The following is a 16962-nucleotide window of genomic DNA, read 5'->3' on the forward strand; positions in this document are numbered from 1 at the left end:
TTTTTGTCAGAAATGTCTATGGCAATCATAAAAAACGTTATTCCTCTGATATAAATATGTAAATTATCCTCTGAGAATATTCCAAGGTTAATAGAAATACAAGATTATACCATAACACTTTTCCCACCGATGTTTGACTTTCAACACGCTTTTAAAATAGTGCCGTCAAAGAGTATATACTATTACTATTAGTAATTTAATTAATATACCGTTGTTATTCTCTATGACGTCAAAATCTATCCGCCTTGCCCATAAGTCTGGACGGTACATCAAATTAAAAATTCGGTGAAGCCCGAATAAATGACGACCTAACCTTGTATTTCTTTAATGTTGAGAATATTCCAAATTTATCGATTCTATTTCAACGGGCTCGGCTATAAAATTTCAAGAACAAACAATATGAACAGCTATCTACCAATATCTAATGAATTTTTCTTTTCTTCGTATCTTTATTAATATGATGGATAAAAATTAGTATGATTAATTATGATAAAAATGTATTCTTTTTTTTTTTCAGTACAAATTTGCTCCAAAATTGGCGTTTACATCTTTATTTTGTCGTTATCAATACATGGCAACAGGAAACAATTATATGTGAGAATTAAATAAATTATTTTTCCTCGTGTGATTGATAAGAAATGTAGATTTACAAGTGAATAATTCTTAGTTGGAATTGGATAATGGGTGATTGAGAATCTAGACTGACAAAAAATATAATTGGTGCCTTGGTACTATTGCATCGGATTCAATTCTAGCGGTTCCATAATTTGGAATCGCTAAGGCCGCTTTAGGTACAAACCTGCTCATAATAAAACGAAAAGTGAGGGAGCCGCATCCCAACTCCATAGAGCCACACCCCTATTTCATGGAAGAGGAAAAATCATAATTCTCAATTACTATTTTTATTCAGCTCTCTTCGATGAAAATAACTAGCAGCGATATCACTATTAAAAACTCAAATTAGTGGAAACTATACCGTTCAATTTTGCGTTCCGTTCGCATGCCTAATTAAAAGAAAAGAAGCAAAAAACATCAAAATGGACTGTATATTTTTGTATTAGCCTGCCGGTGTTTCTTCTTCATTTTCTCTAATCATTGGTCTAAATATTAATTGGTTGGAATGATGCTGTGAAAAATTACCAACTATGAATTAATTAGTCATAATTCCATAGTTGGAGGAATTGGCTTTCAACTAACGGATTTAAGACTTTTTTCAGCTTCTCTTATGAATGAGAGGTTGCGAGATACGGTATAGGTAAAGACGTGTCCAATAATATTATAACAATAGTTATAATAATTATGTTTTAATAGTAACAAGATTGAGTTATTCATTGTTTCGAAATAAGTAATAAGTAAAAATGTCCCGAACCTATTTGATGAAGAACCGAAATTCGGGTAAAATACTCCTAAAATAGGAGACAAATATCTGTCAAAATTTGGTGTCAGATCCAGACTCAAAAGTTCGAGTCCCTGATGTTTAGACAAATATTTACGTCGAACCCGTCAACGTCTGATCTGCATCCGATAAATTGTAGATCTGCCCCAAGGTTAATAGAAATATAAGGTTATACCATAACGCTTTGTCGACTTCCAACATGCTTTTTAATAGTGATGTCAAAGAGAATAACTGTTCCAAAGAGTAGCTATATATCGCCTTTCTTGACTGTTACTATTAAAGTACCGCTGTTACACTCTACGAACCAAAAAAAAAATTTAGTCTCGGACCGAGTCCCAACACTAATATCAGAAGAAGAAGTGTATTTATACATACATTCATATGTTGCTTTTCTTTACTGTTCTATCAAAGAATGATGGAATTAAACGTTTTTGAAATAGACAAGTTTCAAAATTTTACTATACTAATTAATTAGTACAATTAAATTAAATTTTAACCAGTTACAAATATTAAATAACCATTACTAAGATTTTCCTATAAGGGATGAAGGCTTGACTTGCTCAGAAACAAGCATTTTAAGGATTTTATTAAAAAACTAAATTTGACATTTTTTAATGAAATATTTTAAGATTTGACAATAGTTTTTTGACACCATGTTTTGCAATTTTTTTTTTTTTTTTTTTTTTTTTGGACGGCGATGACAAATTATTAATTTAATATATTATTGAGAAATAAATAAAAAGATGTCATCCTAATTATTTCAACTTTTTTATTTATTAAACATCACAAAGTTTGACACAATCAATGCCTTTTAGACAACATATTTTTTTATCTTTTTTAATTGATTGTAATTTATAAAAAAGATCTCAGATATGATTGATTCTCTGATTAAGATCATAGACGAAGAATGACCCAAAATACAATCAGTCTGTCAAATAATGATATCAAAACAAAGGCAAGAAGGGACCACAATAATAACATATTATTTGTTTCGTGGGTCATGAGAAAAGTATAAAAATATACAATAATACTATTTTGAGATATCAGTAATTAAAGTTTTGAATTTAGGTATTTTTTAAAGTATATTTTACAATATATATATATATTGAATATTTTCAGACAGTATTTTTCAAATATGAACAATTACATTGATTTATTAGTATATTTGTGAGAGCTATTAATCTAATTTTTAACGACAAAAAGCTAATTTTTAAACAAATGGCTCACAAAAATCTATGAATAACAAATGATAACCCTGATTCATAGCTATAAACAATGTATTGATCCGAATTGATAATGATTTAAGAATCAATGCTAAATAAAGGTCCTTACCTCATTCATAATTTTATTACAACTGGAAGACTTTTTATAGGATGAACTTTCGTCATTGTCTTTAGAACTACTATAAACTGACTGGGTTTCTATATTCCAAGGACAAACGTAATCCATTTCATCTTCAGATGTGAGTCCAAGTTCTTCACCATACTCGGAATGAACAAGCTGCCAAATCTCTGAATTAGAAATCTCCTAGTTGACATAAGAAAAAAGTAGTATTTTATTAAATATGAAATGCATTAACATGATTGCATATTTACATTAAAGAACAAATAATTCTTAGAGATTTGGTGTGTAAATATGTATGAATGTACTTTTGAGAGATTATTCATAAATAAGAAGGCCAGAGTGGCTATTCTTTTTTTGCATTAAAGCAGATAAGTTAAAAAAATATTCTATCTATTTTATACTTCCTTAGCGCCAAGAGCATTTTATCTTCACTCATTTTAATTAAACTAAATATATAGGCATTGGTAAGTAAAAGATTCAAATCAGAATAATATATATTTATTTCAACCACCAAGGGGGATTTGATCGCTAGTAAATAAACACATATTATATAATTAATCAAAAAATCTTCGTAAATGAAATTATCCCTACTTCAATATACGGTAAAGATTCAGTCTCAATATTATAGAAAACATAGGGTGTACATCCTTGAGTGAATCAAAAATCAATGTAAGTATATTTTTAATACACAAAATAAACTATGTGGATTAATTATACAAGTAAGTCAAGAATTATAAGATACTGAGAAAAACCTTTTAATGAAAAATACAATATCGTGAATGTAATAACTCTGGGGGTTTCCAAAGAGTTTTACATAGTAAATAAAATTAGAAGGCAAATAAAGGTGAATAATTACTAAAGGGATACAAATATAAGATGAATCACCAAATTAAGTAGGTTGCTAAGAAAATGTTTCCAGTAAAAATGAGTCGCTTAGATGCGTAGTAAAACAATAATCAATAAAACAACTTTGTGCAGTAAAAATATGCATATATATGCTGTCAGGACCAAGATCAATTATCTTTTAAATACACATTATGTATGAGATCCATCTAAAGGCACGTATGACGTAACTCTTATCTTATACGACCTATTTTGCAATGTATTCGACTTTGGCCTATGTATATTGATATATGTGCCTCAAATAAAGTTGTATAAATTATAACCGAAAGATGCAAGAAAACTTTATGAAGTCATGCAACCTTTAAATTCCATCAGTACCATGTAATCGATTCATGTAAATTCGTTTTACAAGCCCTTGTTATGGAACGCATCCCTCTTTAACATTAACTGGTGTATAAATATATATCCCTACTACTTTGAAGACTCAAAACCAATGGATAGAATGAGCTTGTTTTGGGGTTATGACTTCTTTGTAGGTTTGGCCTTAATATAGGTTATTATTTTACGTTTTTGGGGAGTCTGTAAATTCCATCTTTGTTACACTTTATGCTACACTCCTCTTGGCGTTTTTATAAAAACTTATTTTATACAAAAACTTGGTCATATAGAATTAGCCTCTTGTCGAAACAAATGATATACCTAGAACTTAATAAATGAATACTAAAAATCATCTATATATATCTATGCAACTTTAACCTACAAAAATTGTATAGTCAACGAATAGTCTTATACATACTTAATATTTTGTTTAAAAATAATTTGTACAGCCACCCAAAGAGTTTAACATAAAATTATACAAAACCGAATCTATAGATTTAAAAGTTTAGAAAATTACATTTATTTATCTAATATTCAACGAACGAAGGTAGCGAGTTTAGCTAATCTAATGTAGATTAAAAGATTGGATATTCTCAGTATTGAGGTAGGGAAGCAATTTATAATGTCTTTCTTTCTTTGACTCTCACCTGATCCGCTTTTGCACTCTCCCATATTTTTTCCAAAATAAAAAATGTTCTTTCTCTCGATGCAAATGAAGCAAAGAAGTGTTTTTCATTGTCGGTATATATTGAAATAGCATTTGGGATAACATAAGCTGTCTTTTCACGTGAAATAGACACAACGTCTTTCCATGCAAGCTCCAACTAAAAGGAAATTTAAAAAATAATTATAATTTAAACTAATAACTTTAAGAATATCATTAAATTTCAATGCGACTCTCCAGACTTTTAAAGTCATAAAGAACTAATTTTGATACTAATGGCTTAAATATGAAAATATTTGTAATCAAAATTTCCAACCTGAGTCTCCCAATTTAAAATCTTTGCGTAAAAACACAAATACTTCTTTGTAAAGTAGAGCCGACCGTGAACTAATATATCCTTTTGAATGGCACAAGAATAACCTGCAAGAAAAAGAATGGATATTATCAAATTCTTGAATAAATTATCTACACTTTATGAATTTATTTTTTTATATATACGCCTAATTTTACATTTTTTTATCATTAAAATAAAATTAATGTGACTAATTTTTTTACCAGCAATAAGCCTTTCATCTGACGGAATCGAAGGAAAAATTTTCTTAAAGTCTTCGCTTACGGACTTATAATTGGGATAGAAAGCATTATACCAGGATTTCTTCTTAGCTTTTTTCGAAGAATCAAAATTTTTTGCCTCATTTAGATCGGACTTGGAGGAGAGACTCCTATTTTCTAGATTAATACTTGAAGAAATTGAAGGATTTGGAGTCGACACCTTAGGCTCGGAATCATTCAACTACATAGAAAAAGCAATAACAATAGATATAACGTCACTTTTATAATAGTAAATATGGGTTCGTTGTACTTACCTCTGTTCTGACAAGATATTGTGTGGAGGCAGGCATGATTGAGTCTTCTGAATTGGAGGAGTACATACCCCCATTTAGGGTGTTATCATTTCTTAAAATAATAATAGACTTTAAAAGTGTGTTTTTAATAAAAATACATCAATAAACGACACAATTAAAAAAGGGAACTACATTACTCATCATAATACAGAAATGTTCCAATGGCTGTTACGAAATCGCCAGAGTCTATTGCACCTTCAAAAGTTATTTTCCTTCTAAATTGATTTTTTGATACTATGTGTCCCAGCACCATTATCAAATGAAACTGAATTAGAAATAAAATTAGCAAAAACTTCCACTATCTTTTTTGAGAAACAAATACTAACTAGCAAAATAAAGAGGAAAAGAACTGATTAAAACTCATTGTAGCAACTTTTTCAATATTATTCAAGTCAATAGAGGTTAATAAGTACTGATAAAAATGATATAAGTTAAGGGAGCAATACATAGAAACAAATTAAAATAATAAAAAGAAAAATAATTATTACAGTCTTAAAGCCCCTGATCAAATAATATCCTCATAAGTAGGATGAAAATATATATATATATTGAAACAGAGTAAAAATGCAATCATAAATTGACTTTCATAATATAGTTAATATGATTATCATTTTTGATATAACAAGATAATTTTGCATAATGAATATTTTTTATCTTGAAGATAATTTCTTAACTTTAAAGGCAGTCGCCTAAGGCAGAGGAAAATATATATATTAATAATAAAAGTTAATAGTAGCTAACTTTATGGCGACTCCTCAAGAAATGTAAAAACAAATTGTACGTATAATGTTGTCAATACATAGAATTAAAGTAATATTCAAATAAATATTAAGCTATTATTTTCACCTGTTATCCATTGATTTGTCATTTGATAGTTTATAAAAATTAGGAGCACTTTCATTTCTCAGTCCTAATTGATTATCTTGAGCGTTGTCAATTTTTGAGGATCTTCGACTATAATGAAATTAAAAATATGTTAAAAGTCACGACAATCTTAAAGCATCCATTATCTATACTTCAAATGAAGTTAAGTTGATCTACATTTATGGAGGGAGGGATCAGGAACTAAGGCAGAAAAATAAAAGGAAGTTACAAATGCAACAACACATAGCAACGACTCTTGTTTTCCAATAGAAAAAAATAAACCCAACTTTTAAAGGTACCTTACTCTTGGCTAAATAAAATGTCAACACTGATAGGTAGTCATTTAAAACTACTAAAAACTTTTGAATATAATAGCACCAAAGACAAGCTTTTCACTATTGAAACTGACAAAAATAAGGATAAGTATTATGAAGCAAATTCATTCAATACACATGAGTAATGATTCGTTTAAGGGAAACATAACTTACAACTGCTTAAAACAAACGTTTCATATTATGTATGTTAGAGGCTGATGCATGAGAATAAACAATATTCAAAGGAAGTACGGCACAACTTACATCAAACTATAAATACTCTCAATGAGGGCTAACAAAGAGATAAAAAAATAAAAGACAGAAATCTTTTTGAAATAATTTATAAAAAATGAGATATACTATAAATAGCTCCAAAAGATACTCTTCCAAAACGACAAATATTGGAGAAGACATACTGAAAAGGACTTTTATATACAAAATATATTCAAAAATAAAAATGAATCACTCTGACCTTTGAAACTAATCATTTTGAAAAGCACTTGTGAAAAACAAATGAATGATGAACTTAATGAGCTCAACATCAATTAGAGAAGCGCAAGTTTAATTATTATTCAAAATATGACACATAACGCGATTCACATAAGCTTGATTGATCCATTCATGTTACAAATGAGTTCTACCTATAACATATACTTTGATCGTATTTCAACGTACAAACACTTATCAAAATCCAGAGAAAATTGAACTTTTTCGTTTTCACCACCTATGTATGCAGATAGGGTCATATTTCTTATCTTGAAAGTAAGAAAACATTACAAGGGCCACTGTTTGTGTAATTTACGTACAGGTTATGATCAGGTACTAGTATTACAAGTCGTCATAATTGATGAGAGTAGAGTTTTTACGGAGCATATTATGCCTTCTCACACAAATTTATTATAAGTTATATCCAACAATATAATCTAAATTTTTATCAATTAATTAAATCAATTATACCTTGGCAATTATACTCTTAAATAATTCATTATTTTTTTACAAAGGGAAATACTAAGATGAAAAAGTTCAGTATTTGCACTTTTGTTCTTGTAATTTGAGTACAGGTATTGAAATGTTTCTTTACTTGCCAAAAATGACACGTCAACATCTTGGTGGCAAAATTGACAAAATGAGGATTTCGCAAAGGCATAGAAAACATTATAATGAATAGTACATATTAAGTAGAAACATGCACATACTATTTAATGTTTCCCCTTCTTCTTTGTGGTAAATGAATCACTATCATGTGATTGACCATTTTGTAGAGTCATTGGATTAACTCTCCGTGTACCCCCAACTAGAGGATCCCCACCAAATTTAGACCTTGGACTATTATTTACAATTAATATAAATACACGAACGCATTGAATAAATCAAAGTATAGCTAAAAATGAACTACTGCAATGAACGAAACAGTGACAACAACTTATAAAAAATCCCTTAACCTCAAACAATCATAAAAAATATTCGAAAATCTGACCTTGCAGAGAAAATAATTGGACTTTCGTCGTCGAATTTGGTTTCGTCTTCCTTGTCCATCATGATGTCCTCAAATCCTTCACTTTTTTTCTCTCTTCAATGTATTTATTAATTAATACGAATAGTTGGAAATGAAAAACATTTCGCGAACAACTCTCTGTTATGGTTGGAAGAAGTGAGTTATTATTATTGAAGAAAAAAGGGAAAAGACGTACGTACGACGACTCACGACTCACAACGTCGACTCATGCATACAGTGATCCTCTAGCTGCTCCTTGGAGTTAGATACATAACATAAGTGAATAAAAACATTAACATAACATATTTGATATAATAGTTTATGTTATACAAGGAAAACTCAAATGAATATACAACGGTATCTTTTTTTGACGTGCGCTTATTTTGACTTTAGTGCAAAATATTGTCTCATATTTATATAGTAAATCCAGTAAATTGTAAATTTAACAACTTATATTTTATTCATTTAAAAAAAACTATTACATTATTTTTTTTTACAGTTTAACCATTAAAAAATTGTCATTTCAATTACATTAAATATGTATTGAGTAATTTAAATTTAACTCAACTTTTATGGAGAAACATTTATATTATGTACAATATTGTCAATATGTTATGTGCAAGTTGTAGTTTTAAATGCCCAGAGTCATTTTACTCATAAATACATAATAACCATGTAATTTTAATAGATCAAAATCAAATAATAGTAAAATTGTATAATTGATAATTACAATAATTAATTTTAAAACCAACAAATTTCAGCTCGTACACAACAAATATACACTAGACTGAAGATAAAACGAAGTTAAGTCATAATTTAATTAAACATTTGAAAAAAAAAAAAAAAAAAAGAGGAGTTAAATGTATTTTGAAAACACTTATCCTTTATTTATTTTCATGAATTTGACGACAGTTACCTTGAGAAACATTTTTTTTAGATTAGATATTGAAGAATTTCGATGAAACTTGATTGAAAAAAGTACTGAGTAGGTAGCTATTACTACATGTCAATTTTTAAAATCATGTTAGTCGGATAGGAAATTGATTTTCTTTCGCTCATTTGCGGAAATTAGCTGGAATACATACTGTGTACTAGTGTTGTATATATATAACACTAAAAATTTGGTTTATTTTTAGGTAACAATTAAATTAAAATACATATCCCAAGGCATTCAAATGGTTATTTTTTAATCCTTAAAATTTTTCTATAACAAGAAATTAAATTCAACTTTGAAATGGGTAAGATATGAGCTATCAAAGTTACAATTTCCTGCATTTTACTTTTGCACTACCGTCAAGTACAGAAATAGAGCGTCTTTCATATTCATTTCAGCGTTCTTTGGTCTATTGTAAATACGGAAAGAAAGAAAGAATAATAAAACAGAAGGTACAATTTCTGCTATTACGCTAGCGTTGGAGTTTTTCTATAAATAATGCAGCTGCAAAGGAGAGCTTCTACATGAAAGTCGGACACACAGCACACTCCTTGCGCGGATCATGCAGAGGCATAATAAATAATAACATAGAAGAAGATAAATCCTCCACATGAATTCTTCAAATGACGTCATGTCTTGTTTCTACTAGGGGCACCATATCATAGATATAAAATACATAGAATTAAGAAATAGTTGACAAAAATATTCAAATTATACACTTGCTAAGATATGTTAAAAACATAAAGGGGCTTCAAATGCCTATATTTTTAAAAAAATGTTTATTGTGATTATAATAATTTATTAGCATAATTATTAATATTGTATTTGTTAAATTATTCTCACTCTAATTCAATTCAAGAATCAAGAATTATTTATGCGTGAATTGAGCAAGATTTGTGAGTATGCTCGGAACTTTGGTCACTTGAATCCTCTCATTTTTACGTTTTCCCAAATTATATATATTTTATACGCTTTTAAAATAATATACGCTAACGACTATAACCCTAAATTAATTATACATAATAAGGATCCTTCAAAAAAGTATTAAAGATCCTCTAGATCTATGATATAAATATTCAAATTCCTGATAGACCTTGTTTCTTGCTTGTGATCATCATCTTCATGATTTATTTGAGAATCGTTCCTATTATTTGGAGGATTTTGTTGAATTAAATATTAAAATAGGCTAAAAAAGTTGGCATTTTAAACTTGGGACTAAATATATATCTATCTTATTTAAATAAAGTACGCATGTAGTAATGATGTGCGAGTGAATGTGATGAAATGACTAATGAGATGCAAATTATGGCTTTAATTTGGGGAAAAAATGTTGGATCTTAGAGCGAGAAGTACTAGGTTTTCGAATGTTTTGGTCAACTATCAATTTCTCTTGTCTGCTGTCGTGACCTCAAAGAATTCCCCTTGATTTTGCTCAGTAAAGTCATTCTGTGTATTTTATATGGGCACTAGGTTGGTAATGTTGTTAGGGAAACTAGAACAATGACGTCATAAAAGTATCTATTTGCCGCTTCGGCTGAATAAATAATGACATCATAAGTCCATCAGCAAATAATTATTTCTAATAATATATATGGAGAAACATGAGCCGAATCACGCAACGTGTCCCTTTAATCGTGAAAGTCAAAGACAAAATTAAATTAATTATTGAATATTTTTTCTGTGCCTTTTCAGTACAAAATACTTGCATAAGAATCTACTTATGCCAGGGCTCAAAATATAGAGAATTGTTTTTCTTTGTTAAAATTGTACTAAATGAAATGGATGTGATTTGATGACCACACATACGAATGGTTGTTATTTTTATTTAATTGTGCAAAATTAATAATTATTTTCCACATTGATAAACAATACCTTAAAATAATTCGAACTATGTGGCTTGAATTAGTGTTGGGTCTCGGAAGATTTGAGCATATGTTTTAGATGAACCGAACTAACTCGCTACTTTTGAAATGTTCGGTTTGGTATAAATTTTTTTTAATATTCAGACCGATTACAAAGATGAATTGACGTCATGAATATTTCAAAATTCTGAACATTGGCACAATAACATTACGTTAAATGTGTAGAACAAATTAAAAAATACAAATTATATATTTTTTTACAACTCATAAATCAGGATATGTGAGAAATTAGGTCCATACACGATACTTAAAAAATATATATAAATAATGAGAGTGAAAAAAATGGTCCGCGATTTAAAAACGATAAAGTTTTGGTCTACGGTTTGAGATGGCAATCTGGACTGAAATACTGGTCGTTATCAGTCCAGATAAAATCCCTTTATTCATTATTTTTTAATCAGTTCTATTACTGCTGTGTCAGTCCTTCTTTATTAGGTCTAGTGTACTCTTAGGGCAGGTCATTAAGAGTTACGACCATCGGTCCTTTGGATCATCAGGACAAAAATTGATTAAAAAAGGATAAAAAATATTCAATAACGTCATCAATGCCTTATAACTTCATAAGTGATAGGATCGAAAGATATGCAGAACTGAATGGGACGGAACTGGAGTCTTCAGTCCTAGTACTTACAGAACTAAGGACTGGTCTTATGACTGGACAGGATTTGATAAATAAGGACTCACACTACACTAATGAAGATGTAACAAAAAAGAAAAGAAATCAGTCTTGAACAGAGTCTCAATGTTAGTTTTGTTAATCAGTGAAAGAGGTTGCGTGGTATAGTTTGTGCTCTTCCTGATATTTATATAAGTAATACTCTTTATTATAAGGCAAAATGAGAGCGCTGCAATCGGAACCACCAAATAAACAAAAGGAAAAAGGAACAAGTTGTTACACAATAATTTATAACTTCCAAAAACCAGAGTAAGTAACCTTAACTTTAACCTCTACTTTATTTAATCACCAATAATAACGTAATACATTATAAGTAGTAAAGTCGAAAGAGCTTCCTCATCACGATCCGCCGTGCTCTTGTCTTTTCAGACAATGTCAATTCGTCCAATGGAGTTATTTTGAAGGAGAGGCTAGAGAAAATGAACAAGACACCACTTCTCTCTTTGGAGCGTCGACGAAGTCCACGTAAAAAGTTGAAGACCAGCACTCCGACTCTAGAAGAGGAGGAGTCACCGTATCCAGAAGAAATCTACCAATCTCAAGTTCCCCAAGAGGATGGAATCTACTGGGCATATGATAATCCTAAGTATGATTTAACATTCTTCGGTTTGGGAGAGTCACTCATCAGTGGTCAGTAGGAAATGGCTTTTGTAGGCATACATTCTCTGCTTTGACGCACTTTATCAAAGAATGTTCCTAAAAATTTGCTTTAGCATCATAGAGCGCTTTTACTTTAGCCATAAATTGCATCATCATTGATGGAGACCCCATCTTGAGGGCATCAAACTTGGTATTTTACTACATAAAATAAACAAATTTCCGATAAATCTATATTCAACTTCATTAAATACCTTTATGAATACAAAAAAAGACTTACTATGTGCATTTAATACTACTTGATCGAATGTGTTATTAAAATTAAAACAAAGTATTGAAAATTCCTAAAATTTGCTAGATTTGTAGTTGTTGTTTTTTTGATTGATGAAAGACGAGAAAAGTAGGATAATTATGGAAAAATATCTTATCTTCTCCATTGGCATAGTTAATTTTTATCTACACTATATGGAAAAGATTGTTTATCGATGTAATAACATATTTTTAATACATTTTTCAAATATATAATAAAACTATGCGATATTATTTTTTAAATAACGGGCACATTTTGATATGCAATAGTTGAATATTTTTCTTAATATTAATGAAAAAAGGGTTTTATTGTTGGTCGGTTAGGTCCCCAAACTGGGCAACATCAACAATTATGACGTCACGGGAAAGTATTCTATTAATGACTATAAAGGTGCTCAACCCATGGCACATTTTAAATAAATTAGTACTCCGGATTACTCTAATAAATGGTCCATATACAGTGGATCTTTATCTTAGTTGTGTAGATGCCTTTGTAGGGGTTGGTACTCTATGTGGAAAACGGACTCATATATCATAGAGCAGGTGTTCCAGCATATTTCGTTCCCTCTCTTCCCCTCTAATAAAAAAAAATCCTTTTGGACTTACTGTATCAAAAATAACAAATACTTATTTATTATATTGTTATTCTCCCTATTCGCACACTGTGTCCATAACATTAAAACATAATCTTAGAAAAAGTTGAATGTCAAGTTATAAATCAATCTCAATCCATGATGATGCAATTGTGCATAGTACTTTACTTTTATAAATGTTGAGGTTATAAGGACTCGTTATATGAGGTTATGAGAAGCAAATTATAAATATGATTCATTAACCTATATTATATGAAACATATTATCCTTTGTTTTTCTTTTAGGTCCTGAGCACTTTGTAGATATTTAGTTTGCATACTATAAGTATTTTTTTCTGTATTTTCATTACTCTTAATATATATTTTTAGATTAGACGAAGAATTGCACCGGAAGGTAAGGGCATTGGACGATGCATCTCCTACATGTCGTAAAAAGGCTCGAATAAGAAGTACTCCAAAATTGAGATTGAAAATAGCTGGAAGTCGACGGAGAAACAATAATAATGATGATGAGGAAGCAAAGGAGTTTTTGAATCAGTGTTTTGGGGATTTTATCAAGAAAAATAAAGAGAACTCCGATGCCATATCTGATTCCATTGTTCAAATAAATGAAACAAAAGATCAAGGGAGTAGTAATTTATTTGATGATAATGAGGATGAGGACGAGTTTTTACTACTCGCATCTCAGGCCATTGATTCTTCCGTCATTAAAAAGACACCCCTATCTTTAAAAAAAGATTTCAACAGAAAAAAATCAACAGATCATTTTGAAGATGACTCATTTGATGTCTTGTTATCTCAACTTCCGGAGGATGTTTTTAATAAATCTACTCCAAAGTCAACTAAGCTGACTTTAAAGAGGCATGGTACGTCAGAAGATATCGGTACTCCTCGATCCTCCAAATCAACTGGTAGGAATTTTTCTTTCAGACGAAATAATAGTGCTCCCATCATTGAGAGTCCTCCAGAAACCATTCCTTGCACTCAAGAAGAAATTATGAGAAAAAAAGGAAGCTGCTCTGAAGAAGCGTCAAACAAAACAAAATCAAAATGTCTCCATTGAACCTCAAATGAAACTAGAAATTGAAATGAAAAGGAGAGAGGCTCTTCGACGTCGTAATTTGTTGCAGAAAAATGGTTTTGGAAAGTAATACTTTGTTCCATTTTAAATATACATATAAATTCCTTCAGTAATGTTTATTCCTTCGGAGATTAAAGTAGAACTCGCTTCACTTTTAATTTCTGCAGTTAAATGCATTTATTTATTTATTTTAAGAAAATAAGATGTTTTTCATCATTTTATTGAAGAAAAGTTAACTTTTTTTTATGTGCCTATTCGTTTTGTTGCTACCAATTCTTTATGAAATAAATATATTTGTCACACTTCATAATATTTTATTTCTCAGTGAAATGCTTATAATTTCTACCAGTATTCAAGTACTTATTATTACTGAAATTTCGTTTTCTTAGTATACATTTTACAATTGATATATATGGTAAAAATGTTCCTGGAAGATAGTTATACTTCTTTATTGTATTCAAATAATAAATATTTGATTGCATAATTTAATTATTCTGTATATATGCATATTTTTCCCTTAGAATATTGAATTTTCTAATCCTTCGGCACCAGGATCCACTAAAAATAGAATAAAATAAAACATAATTTTAGTTGATATTGTTATGTTTATGATGACCATTGTCGGGTTTGAAGAAATTTCTTTATGAATTAAATTTTTGAAACAATTAATAATCAAAGCTAATTATCATTAATTATAACCTTAGATTTCCATTGAATACAATTTAACATTTTTGTAAGTCAAGATAAATTAAAACTATGCAACATGAACTTGCATTTCATAGTTGCGAAAGTTTAAAAAATAGTTTCAATAATTATAGACACCTTTAGTATCATCATAATCGGTTTTCAGTGTAGGCATGATCCAAGAAGGACTTCTTGTCGTTGAACGAGGCTGTGTATTTTCTCCATTACTGCATATTTTTTCACACTCCAATAGTGATACAAAGTTATTTTGCGTGCCTCCACATCCATAATACCTTTAATATTTTAATTAATTAAAAATTTCAGCCATTCAAAAAAAGTATGTACCAGAAGGGTGTACATGTTCCACCATTGTAAGAAAATCTGGGCACAGGACCTAATCCCCTCATTGCAGATGTGGAATTTGCTTTTGAACACTTCATGCCTGTTTAAATATTATATATATAATAATATATATCAATTATTGTTGTTTATATAATTTTATCGTCTAACCTTCTTTGAAGGGCATTTGCTCGCATGCTTTCGTCATATTTCCACAAGATGATTCACACTCTTCAATTCTTGAGAAGAGGTTCATGTTTTTTCCACAATTGCCAGCGCTGAAAATGAACTCCTTACATTCTCCTCTACGATATGTATACATAATTTCCTGGGGGTATTGAGTCCATTTTTTAAGGGTCAGGTCATATTTTCTAAAATTAACACAGCTTCCAAAAGCGGGTAGTTCACTGCAAGGCCCTAATGAATTAAACGATGAGGAAGTATCAATTGAGCCTTTTGACTCTTTTTGTGCATTGGGGGATTCGTTTTTACTCTTCATACTATCATTTCCATTATTAGATGAACCAAAAAATACCTTTTGGTTTGTAGTTGTATTGCCCTTCTCAGATATATTTTCTGGAAGAGGACCCCTCTCAGTCACATTTTCTGGAAGAGGACCACTCTCAGTCACATTTTCTGAATTACTCTTATTAGCTTCATTAATGTAGTGTCCGCAAATATCATTACACATTTTTTCTGTATAAAACCAGTTGGCTGATCTATAAAAACAATAGGTTATGGCGTATTATGTGTTCTAATTTAAAAAATTACCTAGGAACGCATCCATTATGTGTAAATGGAAAACATTTTTTTCTAAAATAATGAAATGTCCAAAGCACTTCAATTTCATTTCCGTATGGAAACGGAAATGAACCATAAGACATACAGTCATCATAAGTGGCTTGAGTTCCAGCAGGAGTCTTTAAACACCGGATATCATTGCTATGCATATAAGTATCGCTCAGTATGATAGGACATAATTCAAATAAGCACATCAATTGAATGATAATACGAGCTATAAGAGGAAGTAACAAAATAAGAATTTACTCACAGGATATGAAGATTTTTATGTAAATCATTTACCCCCGAACATTTTAAATAGTACGATCTAATCTCAAACTTTGTTTTCATAGGTGAAAATATCACATTTTATGTAAGTAGCAATATTTAGAAAACATATTTCTTACTTCTGAATAGTAAACACTTGTTGATAAACAAAATCTTATTTAATTAAACAATATTATATATTTAGGATTTTAACTTTATCATATTTCATCTGCAAAACGCTAAAACTAAACAAGTTGAAATTGCTTCTATTTGAAAATATCACAAAGTATGATGTATATTCTATTATAAATCTCCAAAAATTAAAAAAAAAAAAATAATAATTAAGTACCTTGTATGTTTTATTTACAAAGGTATTTAAATCAAATAATTCATATACTTATATATCCAGTTTGAATCCTCCGAGTTACTTCCAATTATTTCAAGCCCATAATTATTATATAGAGTTATATATTTTCTAGAGTTTAGTAAAAATGAGTTACTCATAATAAATTGAATTAAGTTTAATCACTATAAAATATACTTTAATGAGATGGGAAGAGTGAGGATAATTGTTGCAA

At 29.6% G+C, this 16962-nt stretch overlaps 3 protein-coding genes across 18 annotated transcripts in view; 1 reads left to right on the plus strand and 2 right to left on the minus strand.

The window, feature by feature from the left end:
• Nucleotides 1–9565, minus strand: part of GramD1B (GRAM domain containing 1B) — a 63993-nt gene extending 54428 nt beyond the window's left edge. Inside the window, exons 1-9 of one of the 13 annotated variants that reach the window (XM_071890996.1) lie at nt 8404–8467; nt 8186–8341; nt 6377–6484; nt 5668–5795; nt 5492–5582; nt 5181–5418; nt 4942–5045; nt 4609–4785; nt 2729–2923 (exon numbers count right to left, since the gene is read on the minus strand). In XM_071890996.1, the coding sequence (XP_071747097.1) occupies nt 2729–2923; nt 4609–4785; nt 4942–5045; nt 5181–5418; nt 5492–5582; nt 5668–5783 (921 nt within the window). In that variant the 5' untranslated portion in view covers nt 5784–5795; nt 6377–6484; nt 8186–8341; nt 8404–8467. Of the gene's footprint in view, nt 1–2728; nt 2924–4608; nt 4786–4941; nt 5046–5180; nt 5419–5491; nt 5600–5667; nt 5796–6376; nt 6485–6693; nt 6887–7904; nt 8098–8185 lie in introns of those variants that run through there. The other 12 variants (XM_071890997.1, XM_040719837.2, XM_040719838.2 and 9 more) reach the window with 12 other exon arrangements.
• Nucleotides 9566–11894: 2329 nt separating this feature from the next.
• Nucleotides 11895–14616, plus strand: LOC121124274 (uncharacterized). 4 transcript variants are annotated; one of them, XM_040719432.1, is made up of 3 exons: nt 11895–11984; nt 12053–12321; nt 13603–14616. In XM_040719432.1, exons 2-3 carry the CDS (start codon nt 12155–12157, stop codon nt 14294–14296), a joined length of 861 nt encoding a protein of 286 aa, XP_040575366.1. In that variant the 5' UTR covers nt 11895–11984; nt 12053–12154; the 3' UTR covers nt 14297–14616. The 4 variants fall into 4 exon arrangements, with proteins under 4 accessions (XP_040575366.1, XP_040575367.1, XP_040575365.1 ...); XM_040719433.2 differs by having other exon boundaries at nt 11900–11984; nt 12105–12321; XM_040719431.2 differs by having other exon boundaries at nt 11913–11984; nt 12050–12321.
• A 131-nt stretch (nt 14617–14747) lies between these two features.
• On the minus strand, nt 14748–16554 carry LOC121124273 (uncharacterized). Its single transcript, XM_040719430.2, has 6 exons — nt 16421–16554; nt 16109–16352; nt 15509–16056; nt 15344–15440; nt 15137–15291; nt 14748–14872 (listed from the first exon to the last, which is right to left on the minus strand). Exons 1-6 carry the CDS (start codon nt 16428–16430, stop codon nt 14832–14834), a joined length of 1095 nt encoding a protein of 364 aa, XP_040575364.1. The 5' UTR covers nt 16431–16554; the 3' UTR covers nt 14748–14831.
• Nucleotides 16555–16962: the final 408 nt, after the last annotated feature.

Source organism: Lepeophtheirus salmonis, chromosome 9, assembly GCF_016086655.4.
Source record: "Lepeophtheirus salmonis chromosome 9, UVic_Lsal_1.4, whole genome shotgun sequence".
In the NCBI taxonomy this organism is placed as follows: Eukaryota; Metazoa; Arthropoda; class Copepoda; order Siphonostomatoida; family Caligidae; genus Lepeophtheirus; species Lepeophtheirus salmonis.

Bases quoted from the DNA above. Each gene is read 5' to 3' on its own strand.
- LOC121124274 (XM_040719432.1), top strand. From the start codon at position 12,155: ATGAACAAGACACCACTTCTCTCTTTGGAGCGTCGACGAAGTCCACGT. The intron at 12,322-13,602 runs GTATGATTTAAC...ATATATTTTTAG, and splicing joins TGGGCATATGATAATCCTAA to ATTAGACGAAGAATTGCACC.
- LOC121124273 (XM_040719430.2), bottom strand. The intron at 15,441-15,508 runs GTTAGACGATAA...ATATTTAAACAG, and splicing joins GCAAATGCCCTTCAAAGAAG to GCATGAAGTGTTCAAAAGCA. The intron at 14,873-15,136 runs GTGTCTATAATT...TTCTATTTTTAG, and splicing joins CGATTATGATGATACTAAAG to TGGATCCTGGTGCCGAAGGA.